General features: G+C 26.3%; 1 protein-coding gene across 2 annotated transcripts in view; it reads left to right on the top strand.

Moving 5' to 3' along the window:
* The window catches only part of LOC107439618 (zinc finger protein jing), a 198,764-nt gene extending 180,012 nt beyond the window's left edge, over positions 1 to 18,752 (top strand). For both annotated transcript variants that reach the window (XM_043046423.2, XM_016052278.4), the window contains exons 4-6: positions 5,128 to 5,252; positions 9,031 to 9,098; positions 10,514 to 18,752. In XM_043046423.2, the coding sequence (XP_042902357.1) occupies positions 5,128 to 5,252; positions 9,031 to 9,098; positions 10,514 to 10,673 (353 nt within the window). In that variant the 3' untranslated portion in view covers positions 10,674 to 18,752. The remainder of the gene's footprint in view (positions 1 to 5,127; positions 5,253 to 9,030; positions 9,099 to 10,513) is intronic.
* The last annotated feature ends 593 nt before the right edge of the window (positions 18,753 to 19,345 follow it).

Below are 19,345 nucleotides of genomic sequence, written 5' to 3'. Positions count from 1 at the left end.
TGCGATACGGCGTTGTATTTAATTAACTTCTCGTTCATAATTATTCTAACTAACTTAGATCGACTTTAACCTGCCATCTTGTTTATAAGCGATCAGCAGGTGCTGAGGTCATAGGTCAGTGATCGTCTTCTTCTCGAGTTGCGAGTACCCAATTATATCTTACTTATTTTAATCTTATAAATACACTTGCCAAGTTTAAGAAATTAGTCGTGAAATCTGTTAAGTTAGTCTCCATTAATAAGTTGTTTGCCTAATTAAGCACCAGCATTGGCAAAAATAACTAAATTCTTTCTCATTTTACGAACTTTGCTTTTACTTTTTTTTTTAGTTGATCATTAAAATCATTGTCAGCAGTTAATTTTGCATAAATTCATCCCTTAAATTTTATTTTGAACTTTCAGGTATGGCTTTATTTTTTTTTTAACGTTCTATTGCAATTGTTCGTTTCTCTAGTTTTCCAATACTGTTTTTTGCTCTTAATAAGTGTTATTTAGTGCAATGTCTATTTAGAAAATGAAAGATATCAACATAAAGTGAGTGGATGGTGGGGACGGAAGAAATTTGACTCGTTCTTCTCATCGCCCATTTCCCATTTTTTTTTACTACCGGAAGTGCGTGCATACGTAATTTCTCGTCCTGATGACACGCAGTCACGTGTGTAATAACTACGATTATTAAAAAAAAATATGATGCTTTGAATGTTTTATTTTCTTTCCTTTCTTTTTTCGTGTGACACTGACTTGATGAGGTGAGAGCATTATGTTCTGTTGCCAAACGTGACCAGAGTTTGAAATGAGGCGATCATGTTTTGGCGACCATTCTACCATGAATAGTATGAAAAAATATATTTTACCGCCTTTGTATTAGACATGCAGATATTTCAAATCTTGGTAATAAAAGACTAGTATCAAGAAATCCCTTTAAAAAGGCGGATTTCCCTAAAATGCTTCTTTTGTTAAATGTTTAAGAAGTTTTTCTTCTTCTTATTTTAATAGGGTGGTTTCATTTGACTACAGTTAATACGATTTTCTTTTCTGGATGGAAAAAGTCGTATATTTTAGGGATGCGTAGCATGAATTTTCTACTCATATTTGTTTTTATCCAAGAATTATAAACAAAAAAACCTTTTTTTTTCTTCTGTTTTTTTAATTTCATAAAAAAACTTACGAAATAATTTTTCACAATAAAGATAATTTTAATATAATTAGCTTATTAATCGTTTTAGGACCAGTATAATAATAAAAGAGCGTTTATTCTGGCCCGCAAATTCTGGAATTATGCTTACTACAGAGTACGTAAACATACTCATACGAGAGAATAGTTCTGAGATCATGTTCACGTGATCTCGAACTGCTTGAGTTAGTAAAGGCTCGTTTCTTCGTGAAGGAGCTTTTCGGTTTTTGTGCTACTTAAAAATTTGGAAGAAAAAAAATATATATTGCTATTTGAAATTGACCTGCATTTTAAGCTTTTTAAATAGAATATTCATGAATATTAAATTGTATAGTATTTATTTACATTAATGTTAAGTGATTGAGAAACTCAGAATTTTATGAAATTGCTAGTCATTTGCTTCTTGCTCGTACATCGAACAGATTCTTTCTTATTTCAAATACTGCTGACAATACGAGCGCATACAAATATCATAAGTAAATCAATTTTATAAAATGGTTCAGTGAAAAGTTATTAGCTTTGGATTTTATAATTACGAATAACAACAATATTTATAGTTTTAATCATATTATTATGTACAAACCGCAAAGAAAAAAAAGAAAAGAAAAGACCTACCTGAATAATTTTTGATTTAATGATCGGATTTTCACGTACTGAGGCTCAATCTTAAGGATTCGATGACCTAACCTTAAATATGCTAATTAATTAGTGCAGACGATATTTTTAAGTTATGAAGTTAGGGACAATGTATTTTCTCTGAATAAACCTATTTTTTTTATTTATTATTTTTTTGTTGTTGACGGATTACTGACCCCCAAAATATAGAGAGTAACCGCAATCTGGGAATTATGGTCCCAATAGTTTGGCCGGGAGAGTGGTAGAGAGTTAGTTAACTTCACTTTTTGCGTCAAGAACCGAAAAATGTTTGCACACAATTTTAAAATTCCGTTATCCAAAGATAATTCCATCCAAAACCTAATTTGTAATTATTATTCATTAATTTATTGAATAATAATTATCGAAAGATATACAAATTTTGACATAATTTTAAAGGATGTAATTTTATGTGGAAAAATACAAAACTTGAACGAAATCGATCTAATAGCTCTTGTGCCATCAAAATTTAAATATGCGACTTTTTTAAAAATTTGATAGCTCGGAAACTATTTGACTGATTATACTCAAATTGAGTATTTTTCCATGTTAAATTACGTTCTTTAAAATGTAGTCAAAATTCGTATGATTTAGCGTTTTTTTTTGTTTTTTTTTTTGCATCGTACAATTTTTTTTGTTGATTAATACTCATTTTTGTGAACAATAATAATCATAGTTTTCTATAAAACCACAATTATTTACGAACCTTAAGGAAATTGTACTTGCTTCTAAATGTTTTTTTTTTTTTTTTTAAATTATGCATCCTAATGTAAGTATAATAGGGAAAATTGAATAATAATTTTAGTTTTAGGCTAGTTTTATAATTTCACCTCTAAATAATTCGAATCTACAGTGCTAAACAATATTTCAAGTAGAGTTATCAGCCTAGCATAATGTCCATAAAATATACATGAAAAAATATTAAATAAATAAACAACGGTCTTTTATTTAAATAGTTCGAGAAAAATTGTGTCATATTTTAGAAGTTCTTAAGTTTTTTTTCCTTCAACATTATGGAAAATAAAATTTTTTCCTACAAAAGTTTAAACGTGAATAAAAAAGACTTAATGAATTATCTATCATAATTTTTGATAGATAATTAGATTTTTAAAAATATACCTCCATTGATGTTTAAATTGAGGAAAATTTTTTTTTGCGTGAATAAAAATTTTAAGGAGTATGGAGTTTAAAAGAGTAAAATTACGTAAAATTACAAAGTTACGAAAATAGAGAATAACTTATTGTAATAAAGTTTTACAGTTTCTGTAGAGAATATTGTTTGATATATTTATTGAATGTTATGTTACTTGCCTTTGTTTTAACGTCATTATTATTGACTCTTTTGTATTAACTAAAAATGTGTGTTGGTTTATTTATATGCTACTCATGTGCTTCAGTGTTTTTTTAAAATAAAGTTTATGTCTTTGAAATACAATTATGTGTAAGTATATTTATTCATTGTATATGCTATTTGTTTCCTTTGTTTTCGGAGATTGGTTGATTTGCCTTTCTTTGGAAGTGGATTAGAAATCGTACTGTCTACTTTAGCACCATCTAGTGGAGAAATGGGGAAATGTGGTTCACGTGATTATATTGTCGTTTTGATTTATAATTGTGTAGCTTTGAAAAAAAAAAAAAAAAGAGCTACAAAGATTTTTATTACATGTTTATCGTTTTGTCAAAAATATTTCGTAATCATACATTTGAAAATGTTTTTTTTTTTTTTTTTTTTTTTTTTTTTTTTTTTTGCCAAAAAATAACTATATTAGTTTTTTTTCCTGCTTCAATGCTAATTTTAAAAATGGAAAGGAAAAAACTTTAAAAATAGAAACGAAAAAGCTTTAAAAATAGAAAGGAGGAAAAAAAAGTAAATAATAAAATGCCAGTCCCGCATTAACAGAATTTGCTTAAATGTTTTGTATGAATTGGGGGGGGGAAATCAATAAGTAGTGATAATAAATTGTTCTGAAACATTTTATTTATGTTTTGACTTGACGACGAGACAGCTGTTGTAAACACATTTCATTCAGTTGTGAATTTACTTTTAGGTTCAGTACTCTATAAAATCGAATAATGTCAATAAAGTAAAAATAGAATCCTAATAAATAATAGCCTTGTGTTAAGATGGTTTACTATAGTAAAATATTATTAGATTATGGTGAAATTTTTAGCAGCTAGAAAATTCCCGCTTAATTCTATACTCGAAGATGGTAATTTTGTTTTTCTGCAATTCCTTTTCTTGTGCTTTTGTAATCCTTTTATTAAATTAAATTGTATTATTAACCTTTTTTGCGTTTGTAAATGCAGAAATGCTGAAAGTTAATGCTGTCGAACCTTAAAGAACAAATTAATTCTTCGGATTTTGAAATTAGTTATTGTGAAAATAGTATGTGAGGGAAAATTAAAAAAAAACCGTTGTAACATTCGATAGATTTTGCTATTCTTATAAATTTTAGTATTTTATGACGTTAGTGAGAATTTACAAGTGGTTTAAGCAAATTATAATTTCGATAGAGAAAGAATTTGTTGATTATAAATAACGTGCAGATAAATTTTTTACAGCTCAATCAAGGTTTTTTCTTTCATGTTTTTTATTGGGGAGGGGAGTGCTTGGGGACTTTCTAAAGCATTTGCAAATATTGGGTTTATTATTAGAAAATAAGTGTAATTTTAAAGATTGGAATTATAACTTATCTCTATGAACGTTAAATAAGTGTAAAAGATTGGAAAAATAATGGGTTTAGTGGCAAAATTAAGTATGGTTATTTGTAATAGGCAATACTGAACAAAACATGTAAAAAGTGCAAAACTTGTTTGCAGTTTTTTTTTTCTAAGCAAGTTTTCTGGTACAGGACTATAACAGAAAAGCCAGACTCACCTTCAAACAGGGGATTCTATAAAGTACTATAAGTAAATTTGCATATTAAAAGTTTTTAAAAAAAATTTTGACCGTTTTTTTTTATTATTTTTTTTTATTTTTTAATCAGTGAGTTAAGGACAAAGTAAGTAGAACAAACATTTCTGTAATTGTCATTGAAAAAAAAGACCTATTTAAACATGTCTAATCTGGAACTTCATTGCAGATAAATATAAGATAAATGCAGGCTCACCTTTAAGCTTGGGATTTTATAAAATATTAAAATTTATGAGTAATAGCAAAATACTTTGCAATTAGAAAGAAAAATTTCAAAATTTTGACAAAACTGTGATGTTTTTTTCCCTCACTGAATTGAGGACAAAGTGAGAAGGAAAATTTTTCATATAAAAAAAAATGTCTAACCTTGAGTTTCATTGTTTCAGATAAATGTAAGGATTTTATTGATGATGCTACAATGGAGCATTTGAGACATAATTTATTTCAATTAAGTTCCATAGAAGGAATGGGTACGGGAGGTCCTCCTTCTGCAATTACATTCCACAGTACTGTGAGTATATCTTTTGTGTTTGTCATCCATGAAATATATTTGATACATTTTTAAAAAATATAATATACAGTGAAACCTCTCAGGAGCGACCACTCTCCGTTCCACAGTAAACTGATCGTTGATGGAGATGGGCCACTCTTAGCCGTTACCTCCATTGACTTCAAAATTGTTATCGAAGGTGCATGATTTTTTGCAAACGATTTTAATTTTCTTGGTGAGGAAATGCCACTTCTGTTGGTGCCATGATACTACAGATCTATGAATTCAGCATTTATAAAAATGATACCAACTGATATAATTATGTGCAGAAACAAATGTACCAATTGTGTGATTATTATTAAGATATTTTGAATAAATAAACAATTATGATTTTTGTTTAAGTTCGCATTTAATTTTATATCATTAAAATTAGGTAGCTTTGAAAGATGAGAAGAGGTTTGTTAAGAGATGCTTTTCTGAAAGAAATTTTTTTTTCTTAACTTTCAGCTCTAAAAATAAATCATTGATAGCGTGGTCTTTCGTGTACTCTGACTGCAACATGAGGTTGTATTCTCAAAAAGAAATAAGAGCCTCACACACTCTAAATAAGAGCCTCACACAAATATTTAGAATACATTTTAATCTACTTATTTGTTTTGTTAAATTTTTTTTTTTTTTGTTGATATTTTGACCTTTTCCACATTTTGGGCAGATCTTTGCCTGGTCGCTGTGAGAGTTTTTAATGGTCTCTCTTAAAGGTTTTCTTCAGAAGTCTATGAAAAAGAAATTCCATACCTCCCAAAAGTGATCGTAAATAGAGGTGGTCTTTCCTGGAATTTTCACTGTATATCTATTATATGAGCCAAATATATGAACCTTTATATGACACACATAATGTTAAATAATTCTATTCTTATGAGTAATAGAATAACCTTTTTAAAGAATCATTTTAAAATCAAGTAACTATGTAATGATTAATTATTTGATGCAGTACGTGTATTTTGCTTACATAAATATTGGAATAAATTAAAATTAATGTATGTGGTTGTGAAATTTTACCCTTTCACTTTATTATCCACTTCAGGATGACTTTTCTAACTATATATATTATCATCTACTTTTATAATTTTAACTTCTTGATTAATAGCCAGAAGACAGAAATCAATATCAGCAACTATCTATATCAGAAACCATAATATACTCTGGATTTGTCGCTGTTCTGATAAAAAATATTTTGTGTTTATTTATTCAGATTTGTAATTTTTTGTCCTGATATCTTTAATGATGAATTGTGTGGTTTTTCTGATTTTTGGAACCTTCTATTTTTTTATGAATACAAGTGAGGGCTTTAAGATAATTAATTTGAAAAATCATAAGAATTGAATTTTTGATCGCAAATCTTTTTATTTTAATAATTAATGGTAGTAGAAGTCAGGATTGAATTGGTAGGGACCATCCACTAAGTACATGGTTCAATACAATTAAATACATTATGTCCTTACCATTGGATGGATGGATGGCAGGATTTATTATTTCAAACTTTTTAGGGAATTATATTAAAAAAGGAACTCAATTTTATAATAAAGTTTCATAGTGATGAATTCCAGGGCCATTTATTAATCTCGTCAAATGCGGTAACAAATCTCTTGGAGTCAATTATTGACTATAATTATTTAATAATTATTGTTTTGTCTCTCATGTAATTTTAAACGGATCAATTCCAATCAACACTACTGTAATCATATCAAAGAATTTTTGAACGGTGAATTGAAAGATCATCTAGAAAACAGCTTTTCTATAAAGAATATTTAGCTGTGTTTTTGTTTCAAGATAATCTAAACATATCTTTAAAATTACTTCATTTGAGCTTGATTGCAAACTTTAAGTATTGATGGAGGGAATGTTAACTAACTGATACAAGTTATTATTCTTTAATGCAACTGTGCTATTAAACTTTTCGATATATTGATTGCAAATTGTTATGAAATGTTCAGTGCTGTATTAATAAAATAATGCTCAAAGTGTTAGTGTTTTTTTTTTTTTTTGTTTCAAATGTAATTCTGAAATAAAAAATAGCTTATTTTATTATACTTTGGCTTTATATTTAAGCAATGCAAATTCATATAATCTTTTGTAGTTGGTCATTTACCTTTCTTAGAAGTTATCTGATATGTAAATATATATATGGTCATGAAATAATGTCCTGATATTTTTTTAAAATGTCCCAATTTTTTCTTTATTTTTGCAATTATTTTGATGTCATATTTATAGTTATCACACAGTCTGTAAGAGTCCTCAAAGTAATAATCAATGATTTGATTTTCTTTGGATGTTTTGTTTTGCACCAGGTTGGCCACAACTGAGGAAAAATTAAAGTGTTAGAGAAAAATGAAGAAATAAATTATTTTTACTACTCCTCTTGTTAACTGAAATATATTTGTAAATTAAAAGAAAGATATCTAAATGTTTAAACTATTCAACTTGATTTCTAAAATTGAATCCAAATTAAATTGTTTAAAATTTCTTTGAAACCTTTGCCAACACATTTTTAATTTCCCCCGATTGCGGTCAATTAGATTACATTTTATTTTCAAAAAGAAAAGAAATGTTATGGAAGATAAATATATATATATATATATATTTTAACAATAAATATAAAAGAGAGCAAAATCTGCAAGTATATAGAACTCATTAAATATGTTAAAAATATAGAGAAAACATGGAAAATATTTAAGATTTAATGAAAAGAATAGAATAAAAATTACTATTAGAAAAAGAAAGAATAAAAATTTGTAATCTTTAATCATTAAATCATTCTTAAAATATTCCAGTATATGTAAGTTCATTTGGATTCGCTGCTTGCTTTATGGTTTTGTGTTTTGTTCTGCATTTTCTTTATATTTTATTTTCTGTTTTTTGCTTGATATGTTTTAATTTTGTATATATTTTTTACTTAATGAGTTTCGATTTTCGTTTAAATTTTTGTGAGTGCTCTTCACACTATTGTATTGATATATTATACTTTGGCTATATTGATACAATATTAGAAAGCACTCCTTTTTGCAGATATGATCGTGTGAGCTGATGAAGAGATTATATCGTTTCATTATTTTGTTTTCTGGTTTTTAATCATTTTTTTTAAATAGATGAAAAAAACATTTAATTGTTTTTAAAAATATCTTATTTTAATAATTTTTATTCTTTTCTTTTCATTAATCTTTATATGTTCCATGTTTTTGCTATATATATGACTTGGTTGTTTTCAAAATAATGAAGTTGCATCAAATTTTGTATAAGATTAAGAATGAAAAATAAATGTTTTCCCTTCAAATTATTTTGATAGCTTTTTTTTTTTGTATAAAATACAAGTTAAGCAGTTTTTTAATTAATTATATAACTGAACCCTTATTTTAGTTCTACTGTTAATTGATCTAAATTAGATGCAATTACAATTAAACTTTTTGTGTTACGACTTTGTCCCCAATAAAATTTACTTTTGCTCATTAAAATCAAATCGGATATTTTTTCTTCATAGAATATGGTGTTTTTTTTTAATATTTTGAGATAGAAATGAATTTTTAAAATGCAGCATAACTTGCATGTTCTGTCTAATTTTTTTAGCATACTTTTAATGTGTAAAAAAAGATGTGTGACTCAACACAATTCTCTAGGAATTACATGAAGAATTCTTGTAATTAATATGCTTTTTGTATTTTTTATATGCTTTTTGTTTTAAGGGGGGGATGAAAAAAATCATATCTAATGATTAGTTTGCTAATATTTGTTTCTCTTACTTTAGATTATTGGTAGAAGGATGGGAGAAAGTGGTAAAATGTTTTATCTTCTTCGATGGGATCCCAGAGACATGTAAGACATTCTCTACTATTTGCTTATAAACTTATGTTTTGATTGAGGAGCTAATTCCCCTCCTCGCTGATGCTCACCAACCCTGGTGATTGCTTTGCAATAATTGCATTTTCCATGCATAAAACGGTTTAAATTATTCAGCTAAAAATATATGTGCTAAAGGGAACACTTTTCCCACCACTTTCCACATCCAAATATTTCCCTTATGATACTAGTACTAACATCTATAAGTGGACATAAATCATTTTTCTTAGCAATCATTTTTTTGAAATAACATTTATAATTAAAAGTATACTGTTGTAACAAATTTGATGAATTCACAACTGTCATTTAATATTTTTGCTTACCAAATGTATGGATGTATTTTAAATATAATTTTTGCATTCATCACTTTGTGCACGAAACTGAAAGTTAAGTTCTAAATCCTTTAACGAATCTCTTTAACCGTAGTTCATAATAGTATATTAATGTAATTTTCATCAAAAGATAATAATTGTAAAACACTTACTAAGATTTAAATAACTTAATCTTGAAATGTAATGTAGCATTACGTTATTCTAATAATAATAAAAATAATCTTCTTAAACTCTTAATTTAGAAAACAAACAAAATGAAAAACGTAATAATAACAGTGCTGGTTTTGGCCTTTACAGTACCTTTAGATTTTGGATACTTATATCAATTTCCGATGACAACCAAACAAATATCAAAAATAATATGGGAAAAGTGGATCCTACCGTGTGATTTTCCGACCAATAAGAATGCACCAGTATAATGGAAAACTGTTAGACCATTATGTTTTTATGTTGTATAAAGAAATATCCATTGTAATTACACATATTCTTTGGTTTGATTATTTAGTAAAAAAATATTCAGATTTAATGTTTAATCTATTTTTCTTGAAATATTTTCTAAACATATAATATGCTTGTTTAAGAATATGGACAAATATTATTGACATTATTAAGAGCATTGCTGTTTTAAAAATAATTTTTTTTCAGTTTTGACAGTAATGAAATTTTAATTTATTGGATAATAAATAAGGAATAGAGGGGAAAAAAATATTTTGAGTTTTTCTTTCTAAGTGTATCACATGCGTTATTAATAGAATAATTTTAAAAATTTTTTTTAAATCTCTCTTTTTATTTGTTTATAGAATTTTATTTATCAATCACTTGGCTAACTTTTTTAACTACATATGTTATAAATTTGTTTTTCCTAGTTTTAAATTATCATGTTTAACAAATTTGTAATTTTTTTTCATTGAATTAAAAATTTGAAAAATTTCAAAATTAATGAAAAATTAAAAAATTTTGAATGTTAAAATCATAGCAGCTCTTGATATAACCAATCTTGCTGATTTTGATTTCTATTTTAGCATTCATATGCCTGACATAAATTTTTTTTTCTTTCAGTTTACCTGATTCTTGGGTCTCAGAAGCCGAAATTCCTTCCAACACTGAGAAAGTCATTCCTTTTTCTAGACTACCTCCTGAATTATTGCAATTGTCCTCACTCGAAGCTCTCAACAAATCTGGTATCCTTCCAAAACCTGGAAAGCGTAAACGAAAATGATTCATCAAAGACTTATAGATCATTGCTTTTCATTATCGAAGGATTTTTTTTTAATTTACTAACATCCACCTATAAAGTGCCACGATTGACAAATGTTAAGTGGAAAAGTTTTGCGTCACAACCTCGCCGTCATCGTTTTCGTTTTAATTTTTTAAACACAAAAAAAATGTCGCTTAACTGTTTTGTGTTGGTGTCTCAGTGATGCATCATACCAACTGCGTAATTTATATTTTTGTAGCTTCTGTGTCCATCTGTGTTTGTTTGCGGAATTCACGAGAAAGTATACCGAAGTAATCTTGTTCATGGCGTTTTTCGAAGCGACGATGGCCGAGCGACGGAGTTCAGAAAGATTTGTGTTGCGTAAAAAGTGATTGCATAGGTGACTCACAGAAGTTAATCGTCTGATGAGTGCCTTTTGAAAAACATCTCCATCTAAATCATTTTTAAATCAGTGGTCTGACTTACACTAAAGGATCTATTTGTAGAAATGCACTAATATGTAGTTTGATGCTCTAATAGATAAACGCCGGCACTGGTGTATTTTGCGGCGTAGAATGAAGGTTTTATGACACTTGTAGAAAGAAGTATTTACTGTTTTAAAAAAATTTACTTCAATTTATTTATTTGCTTTTTGTGTGGAATAACTATTTAATAAAATACTTTTTGTTGCAACATAGCTTATTGATATTATGACAGGGCTTTTTATTATTAATGTTTTAAAATTAAGGGGATCATTGAAATAGTTTTATTTAATGGCATTAGTTGCCGTAAGAATCGCCAAAAATTTTTCATTTGAAATTGTATGTGAGTTAAATTGTTACTTAAATGTCTGGCTGTTAAGAAATATGTGCTGAAACAAATTAAGATCTTCACATTGCTACACTAGTGAGCATAATTAAACATTATTTTAGGATATAATTTTTCTTAAAAATAGGATGAATGCTGAATAATTTATACTAAATCAAAGGAAATTTACATTATTTTAGGATATAATTTTTCTTTAAAATAGGATGAATACAAAATAATTTACGCTAAATAAAAAATGTTCAATGATGACTAAAATGAAATTTTATTTCTTTTTTCTTCTTAGGATTTTTTTTTTAAACTAAATATATTGTCTGAACCAAATGAAAAATCCAAAAGCCTTTATAAATGTAAGAATTTTAATTAAGGAAGAATATGTTAGAATTAAAAGCAAATTACCAATGTTTTCTTCCAATTTTTTTTTAAAAATTTGTAAGCTGTTTTGTGTTACTAGTTTCTGTTCATTAAATAAGTTCATCCTTTTATAAATTTGGCAAATCATGACTAATTTCTCTTTAAATTTTCTAACTGATATTAATGTTTTCTAATGGTTAGTATTTTAATTAATTTTTTTAGTTTCTGATTAAAATTAACGAAAATTTATTGAACTTTTTATAATTAACTGTTACTGAGATATGAAATTTAGGTAAGCGCTATTTTTTTAGAAAGAAATTTTAGTTTATTATATTAAATTTCAGTGACCTACAGAATCAAAATTCCTGTTTAATATAGTGAAATAATTTTTAAATAGGGGGTCAGGAGAAAAGCTCTAGAATAATATTTTCAAAAAACTATGATTGCAACTTCAAAATTTTCATCATTCTATGCTCTGGCATTTTCAAAAATAATTATATTTAAGGTGAAAACAAAAAAGAAGAGTATATTAATAAATTACTCTTGCCTGATATTTAATCAAAAAGAAAAAAATTATGAAACATATGATTGAAATTTACTAAAATATATAACCTGAATTTGTAGAAAAAATATATTATTAATTTTTTTTATATATTATATATTTATTTCTTATTGAATATAGGCTTGTATCAAAATTGGCTGTGAAAATTTTACATTTTTATGATTATATACTACATTTATAAGGTGATAAAAAAATTGTATATGATTTAGTTTGAAAAATATATGTGTCTGTGTGATTTGGAATTCTGAAAATATATTTATGCCAAAAGTTAAATGTAAAAATTATTACTTCTGTACATTTGGAAGAGGTCAAAATTTGTTATCAGAATGTTGTCTTGGTGTTGGGTAAGTCAGGCCTTGCTGTAAACTAAAATGTGAAGCAAACTTAAATTTATCAAATGAAAGGCTTAGATTGAAAGTGACTTAAGTCTGAAATATGGAGAAAAAATAAACTTTTGGTCGTTTATTTGAAGCTAAAAAAAACAAATTGAGTTTTGTAAAATAATTATTTTTTTCTTCTTCTTTTAATAGTGTTATTTATAAATTAAAGACTAAATCCAGTTTTAGATCTTTTAGGGTCTGGTTGAATTGGACGGTTGACCAAATGTAAACAATGACAAGCTTCTTAAATTTAGGAAACTTCCTGTGTATTCCTCCGCTAATGTTATGCTTACAAGGCGATGTGTAAACAGGTTTAATATTCTAGGAAGTTTTATTATTTTGATTTGCGTTTAAATGTATGCGTAAATTCACCATTCATTAGCGCTTCCTGTAATTTGTAACAAGTCGTGAGACGAAAGCAAATTTAAGAAAATTAATATCATACCATAAATTAAGTGTAAGCTTTGTATGTTTCATTGAAAGAACGCATAATGTAAACTCTGCAAATATAATAATATTGGATGGTGGGCTTTTTCGAGCTCAGGCGTGTGTAAAAATCAATCGAAAGTAGTAATTTGGAAGTCTTACGGCGAGTTTTAACAACTAGCGCCATCTGTGCTTAGCTTTACACGGTCAATCGTCCTCATTTAAGTTCAAAACTGGTCAAATACAAGTTGACTCTATTAGATTCAAAACTGTTCAAATCCAGTTTAATTAGGTTAGTAATAGTTTTGCAAAATATTTATATTTTTGTGTTTATGTAAAATAGTTTTTTTATATTGTTCTAAAAAGGTCAATGTTTTTATGCAAAATTTTAATTTCACAACAATAATTAGTTTGTTTTTTACTATAAAACGTACTACATATATATATTCAGATTTTTTTTCAAAATCGTGAGAGATAAGACTCGTTCACCTTCGAATCTACAGCCTTCACATAATTCATCAAACACTGCCTATCGTCAAAATAAAGTACAAGGTAAAAACTGTTGACTCTTAGGTAAAATTCAGAAGTTGTATATCTACTATTTTTGTACATTAGCCTTGTAATAGCATTGTTAAAAAAACCCAACAAATCACATCCAAGACAGTGTATCACTTTATGCACATATTTGTTGAAGTAACGAAACGAACTTTGTTTTGAATGATGTAACTTAGTATCAAAAAAAGTATTGTGGTCTCATAAACAGGCTGCTGTTGTAGATAAAACTGACCTCAGTTTATGTGAATAGTTTTTGCAAAAAAAATAAGTCTGTTTTTGGGCATATGTATGTGTATGCATTGATGTTTTTAGAACTTGTGTGCTATTGTGTGTATTGTGTTTTCTCTCTCCTGATTCTATCAATATTTGTCATTCGTTTTTTTACTCATTGTCCTGTATTCAGTGCAGGCCGTCATTTCATAAAACACATAATTATAGATGTGTAAGTTATCAAAACTATTTTACATTTATTAGTAGAATTTTGTGTATTTAATTTAAGGAAGTATTTAGAAAGTAACATAAGCTATTGTATTCTTATTTATGTAGATTTGTAGCTTATTTCTTTATTATATTTTTAATTATCTCTGGATAATTATGATCATAATTTATAACGTTTAATGGGACCAACACTCTTAGTTTGAAATAAGTATTAAACTATGCACTGAAGTAAATAGCAAATAAAACGTGTCATACGAGCTTTTCAATGAAAAGTTTTTAATGAACCAAAGCTGTCATTTTGGAAGTATAATTTCTGCTATTTTAAATATAAGGAAAACTGATTTTTAATTTTTAGTGAGCCAAAGCTCTTGTTTTGGAAGTATAATTTCTGCTATCATTAAATTAGATGTCATTCATTTCAGATGCTTTGTTTCAAATATTCTAAATCGTATGAATAATCGATGCATTATATTTCATTTTAAAGTGCCATAGGAGCCATTTTTTTAAAAAAAGAAATATGAAACGAAATCTTAATTGTTGTTTTAAAATTTGAGTCTTAAGTAGGTTTTTAACATTTTTAACTATATTTGTAAGACTTCATTCTAATGCAGTATTAAATCAATCCTGAATGAACTGATTTATTATTATCTCAATAATGTATTAGTAAGTAATAAATATGCTAAATAATTTAAGCTGTGTTTTTTTTTCTTAAATTTATTTATAACAAATTTTTTTATGTAAATAATAATTCAGCTGGTAATAAATAAGCTAAGTAATAATTAAATTGTGTTCATTTTCAGAATATTCAGTGATCAATGAGTTGATCCATCAGTGATTTATGAGTTGATTAATTTGTGTAAGTGGTAAATTTTCTAAAAACTCAGTTCATTGCTGTATACATCTTTTTTTTTTTGTATTGTTATTTAAAATTAATTTATTAGTTAGATATTTAATTTTTTTTAAACTAAATTTACATCAGCCATTTACTATACCACATCTAAATCATATTTATGGCATTTAAGTAATTTTGAAATATAGATATCCAACATTCTTAAATTTTCTTGACTTATTTTATTAATGCAGTCATTTATTGAAAGTTTTAAATAATGATTAAATTTTTGTGTTTAAGATTTCTTTAACTGCCGAATTGATAATTTTTTAAAAAATGTTAACTATGACTTAATTAATTAGTTTTATTTATTTTTTGATAAAAGTGGATGCTTGTAAATGGCAAATAAATATTTTTTTTCAATGTTAATATAATTTATCAATGAATTTGATGCTTACTCTAATTTCATGCAATTAATTATTCATTGAGATATAAATGATAAAAAAGAATTATACATTGTTTCTTTTAAGTAAGTTTATTTAACTTATATAATTATAGTTATGTTTACTTGAAGTTAAATAAATTACTTCAAAATTATTTTAAATAATAGTGAACTTGACTAATAATACAATTTATTCTGTTAACATTTAATTTTTTCTTCTAAATTTTATATTACCATTTGTTTGGAGCATTTTTAAGAAGAAATGGTTTTAGTACATTATTTAAAAAAGAATGTTTGCGAATTTTTCTTATGAATTTCAATTCAGTCGTTCTCCGTTTATACATTTTAATTAAAACCATTTGTTCATTTTCAATGAGTTCATTAAAAGTGTTGTCACTATGCAATGCGTGCCATGTTCATAAAAACTGAACAATTTATGACTGTTTATTACCAGTTTTCATATTAAGTTTGTTGTGAAATCTGTTAATTTGTGTTTTGACGCTCCGATTCTTATTTGTATGAATATTTTTTCACTTTTAGTTCTCATTTTTGTTATAATTGTAATCAACTGCATACATTATTTGTATGGAACAAGTGAAACAAAATAATCAGCTGTATCACTGCCAATATACCATGTTTTTTTAAATCATTTTTTTATTGTGATGTAAGTCTCTTGCAAAAGTATTTTTATTGTCAGAAACGTGTCATGTTTTGTGCATATTATTTTCAGCTGAAATTACTTTTTTTTCTTCACGGGAGACATAAGTTTTCAGTAGACAATTATAGACAGGAATTTGTTTGTTCTACTTTTCTGATTGAAGGATTCAATTTTTCCTACTGAGACAATTCTCATACTAATTTTCAAATTATTGAATACATTTAAATGACTTGCACAGTATTCAAATTATTGAATACATTTAAATAACTTACACACTATTCAAATTATTGAGTACATTTAAATAACTTGCACACGATTCAAATTATTGAATACATTTAAATAACTTACACACTATTCAAATAATTGAATACATTTAAATAACTTACACACTATTCAAATTATTGAATACATTTAAATAACTTACACACTATTCCAATTATTGATTAAATTTAAACTTACTACTTAAATTGTTTAATATATTTAAATAACTTACATACAAAATAACTTGTTGAATATAATACATTTAAACAACTTACATACCATTTAAATTATTGAATACATCGAAACAGCTAACATACTATTTTTAAATTATCGAAACAGTTTTACAAATTCCATTATAGTCTTCTGTTCACCAGTGCATTTTTTGCAGTTCTATACCTTAATAATAACTTGTTCTAGCATTAATTAAGTTTTAGAATAAACCTTTGATAATGATTATATATTGACATATTATAATTCATAACAAACTAAAATTTATTCAAAAAATATTTTATTTAACATAAATAATTGAGATTTTACCTCTTTGTTATCGGTGACTATCGGTTTTAGATATGATATAAAACTAAAATATCTACATTGTTTTAAGTAAGTACTAAAAATTTATTTAAAGTTTCCTAAGTTTTATTTATTACAAACAAAATTTTAATCTGTTATGTGCTTCACACCACAATACAAATGCTTTAAACTAGCATTCGTGACCCTGCTGACAGTGATTTTCTTAAAAATGATGCTCAAAATATTTTTTAAAAAAATGAAATACTGGAATAAGTGTATCTAAGCAACACAAGATTGCAGAGAAAACAAGAGCCAAGTTGTTTTAATGTATTATTAAAGAAGGTTTAACAAGCAAATTCTTGCTAATAGTTCTGTGTCCTTTGTAGTTTTTATTTGTACATGTTAATATCTTTCATTTAAAAAAAAAAAACTTGAAATTGTTTTAAATTTGTAATTAAAAAAAATTAATTTAATGGTTAGAATTATGAATGTCAAAGTTAATTTTTTGAGTGTCTATTTTGGCACTTTTCGTTATATTTTAATAAGTTTTTAACAAAAAATATGTAATGTTTTGCATTATTATTCCTTTCCTTTAAAAATTTAACTGGCTTTAAATTTAATTTTGTTCAATTTTTAACTTTTCTTCGAGTTAAGATTTATTTAAGCTGTTGTCCCTTTTTTCTTCAATTATGTTTTTTAATTGTTTTTTATTAATGTCTATTGATATAATTGGGAAACGAAAAATGCAATACCATTTAATTATTGCAAACCAAAACTACCAAAAATGCAAACGCTAAATAAAGATTACTAAAAATAAGGCAATAACTAAGAACTACATTTAAGCAATATTTGACAGCATTTTTTCTCAAATTTCAACAGATTTAAGTTATTGTTTTGATTAATGTAAATGGACCCCAATGCCATTTCTAATGTGAAACAAGGATTATTGTTCAAATTTACCAATAATTGTACGATAATTAGAATGTTATCAAAATAGTTATAAGGGTAATTATTTTAAGTAGTATCATTAGGAAATATTATGTACTTTTCAATAAAGTAATTTGAAAGTTCGTATAGATATACAAACATGAATAAAATATAACCATTTATGTTTAATACTTTTGCTATTATCAAAGGAAAATGATAATCAAAATATTTAATTAACATAAAAATAAGCATACTTCATATGTTTAAAATAATAGTATAATTATTTAATTTAAAACTATTTTATTTTACTTTTATTATTTATATTTGACAACTATCAAAAAACAAAATAATTAATTAATAATTATATAATATAAAGAAAACAAGGTTGAAAATAAAAAATATTGAATGTTTCAAGTGTTTTTTGTTCTGACACATTTGAAATTAATTTTCAAGTTGCTCATAACTTTTGCAAGAGGCACAACTTAAGTTATCTATATGTTAGTCAGTTTATTATTTTCTCAATTTTTTTCAAGAGCTCAGGAGCGGTTTTAGCATCGAATTCTTTGTAATAAACTTTTTACTTCAATAAACATATGATGTACCACCACACTGCCATTTGTATGTGTGTGTCTACCGGCTCTTTTACAAGAAGCCATATATATATATAGCCCACTGTGTGGGTTAATCAAGCAGTCAAATGTATTCCATTCACTGGATAAGTGTCTACACCATTTTTTTTTTCTTTTTCATAATTGTTATTATTATACATTGTAATAGTTATTGAATACAGTTGTTAATTCTTCTTTTTTCTCCATTTGTGCTAATTGCACTGTTTTACATAATTTTGTATACATTTGCTATAAAAAGTAAATAATGGGTTGTAAAAACTAATGAATGATTATACAGAATACATCTTGTATTTCACTCTGTCTTGTGTCTTTTTTTTCTCTTTCTAATCCACTTGTCTAAAATATTCTATTTATGCTTTATTTTGTATGGTTGGTTGTCCGTGTAAAGCAAAGCGCAGATGGCGATAGGGATTGAAATTCGTCGTAATACTTCCAGGTTACTACTTCCGACTGATTTTTACGTCTAAGCGTGAAAAAACGCACCATCCAATATTATTATACTTGTAGTGTTTACAATATAACACATTCCTTTAACGAAACAAACAACAAATGAATCTATGAAAACCATGGTCAAAATGTTTGCCGTCAGTACATGATTTTTCAATTAAATTTTTTAAACTAATTATCGAATTATTTATTTTCAAATTAATTGCTTCTTTATTATTTTATGTCATTGTTTGATATTTTAAGTTGACCCGCAAACGTCGTTTCCCCGTATCTATTCAACACCTCCTGAAAGAAAGACATTTTCAGCACGGATCTACATATCAGTCCGACATAACGAACGTAAACTGCGCAGTGGAGAACAATAATAAGAAAGATGTCACTTACGTTCGAGCTACTAAGGTGCGGGTGAGGGAAAATGCGAAAGATGTCATTACATTTGGACTACTG

The sequence above is a fragment of the Parasteatoda tepidariorum genome, chromosome 10, assembly GCF_043381705.1.
Source record: "Parasteatoda tepidariorum isolate YZ-2023 chromosome 10, CAS_Ptep_4.0, whole genome shotgun sequence".
Taxonomy (NCBI): domain Eukaryota; kingdom Metazoa; phylum Arthropoda; class Arachnida; order Araneae; family Theridiidae; genus Parasteatoda; species Parasteatoda tepidariorum.
The sequence above is the reverse complement of the archived record's forward strand: the minus strand, read 5'-3'. Positions and strand labels throughout refer to the sequence as shown.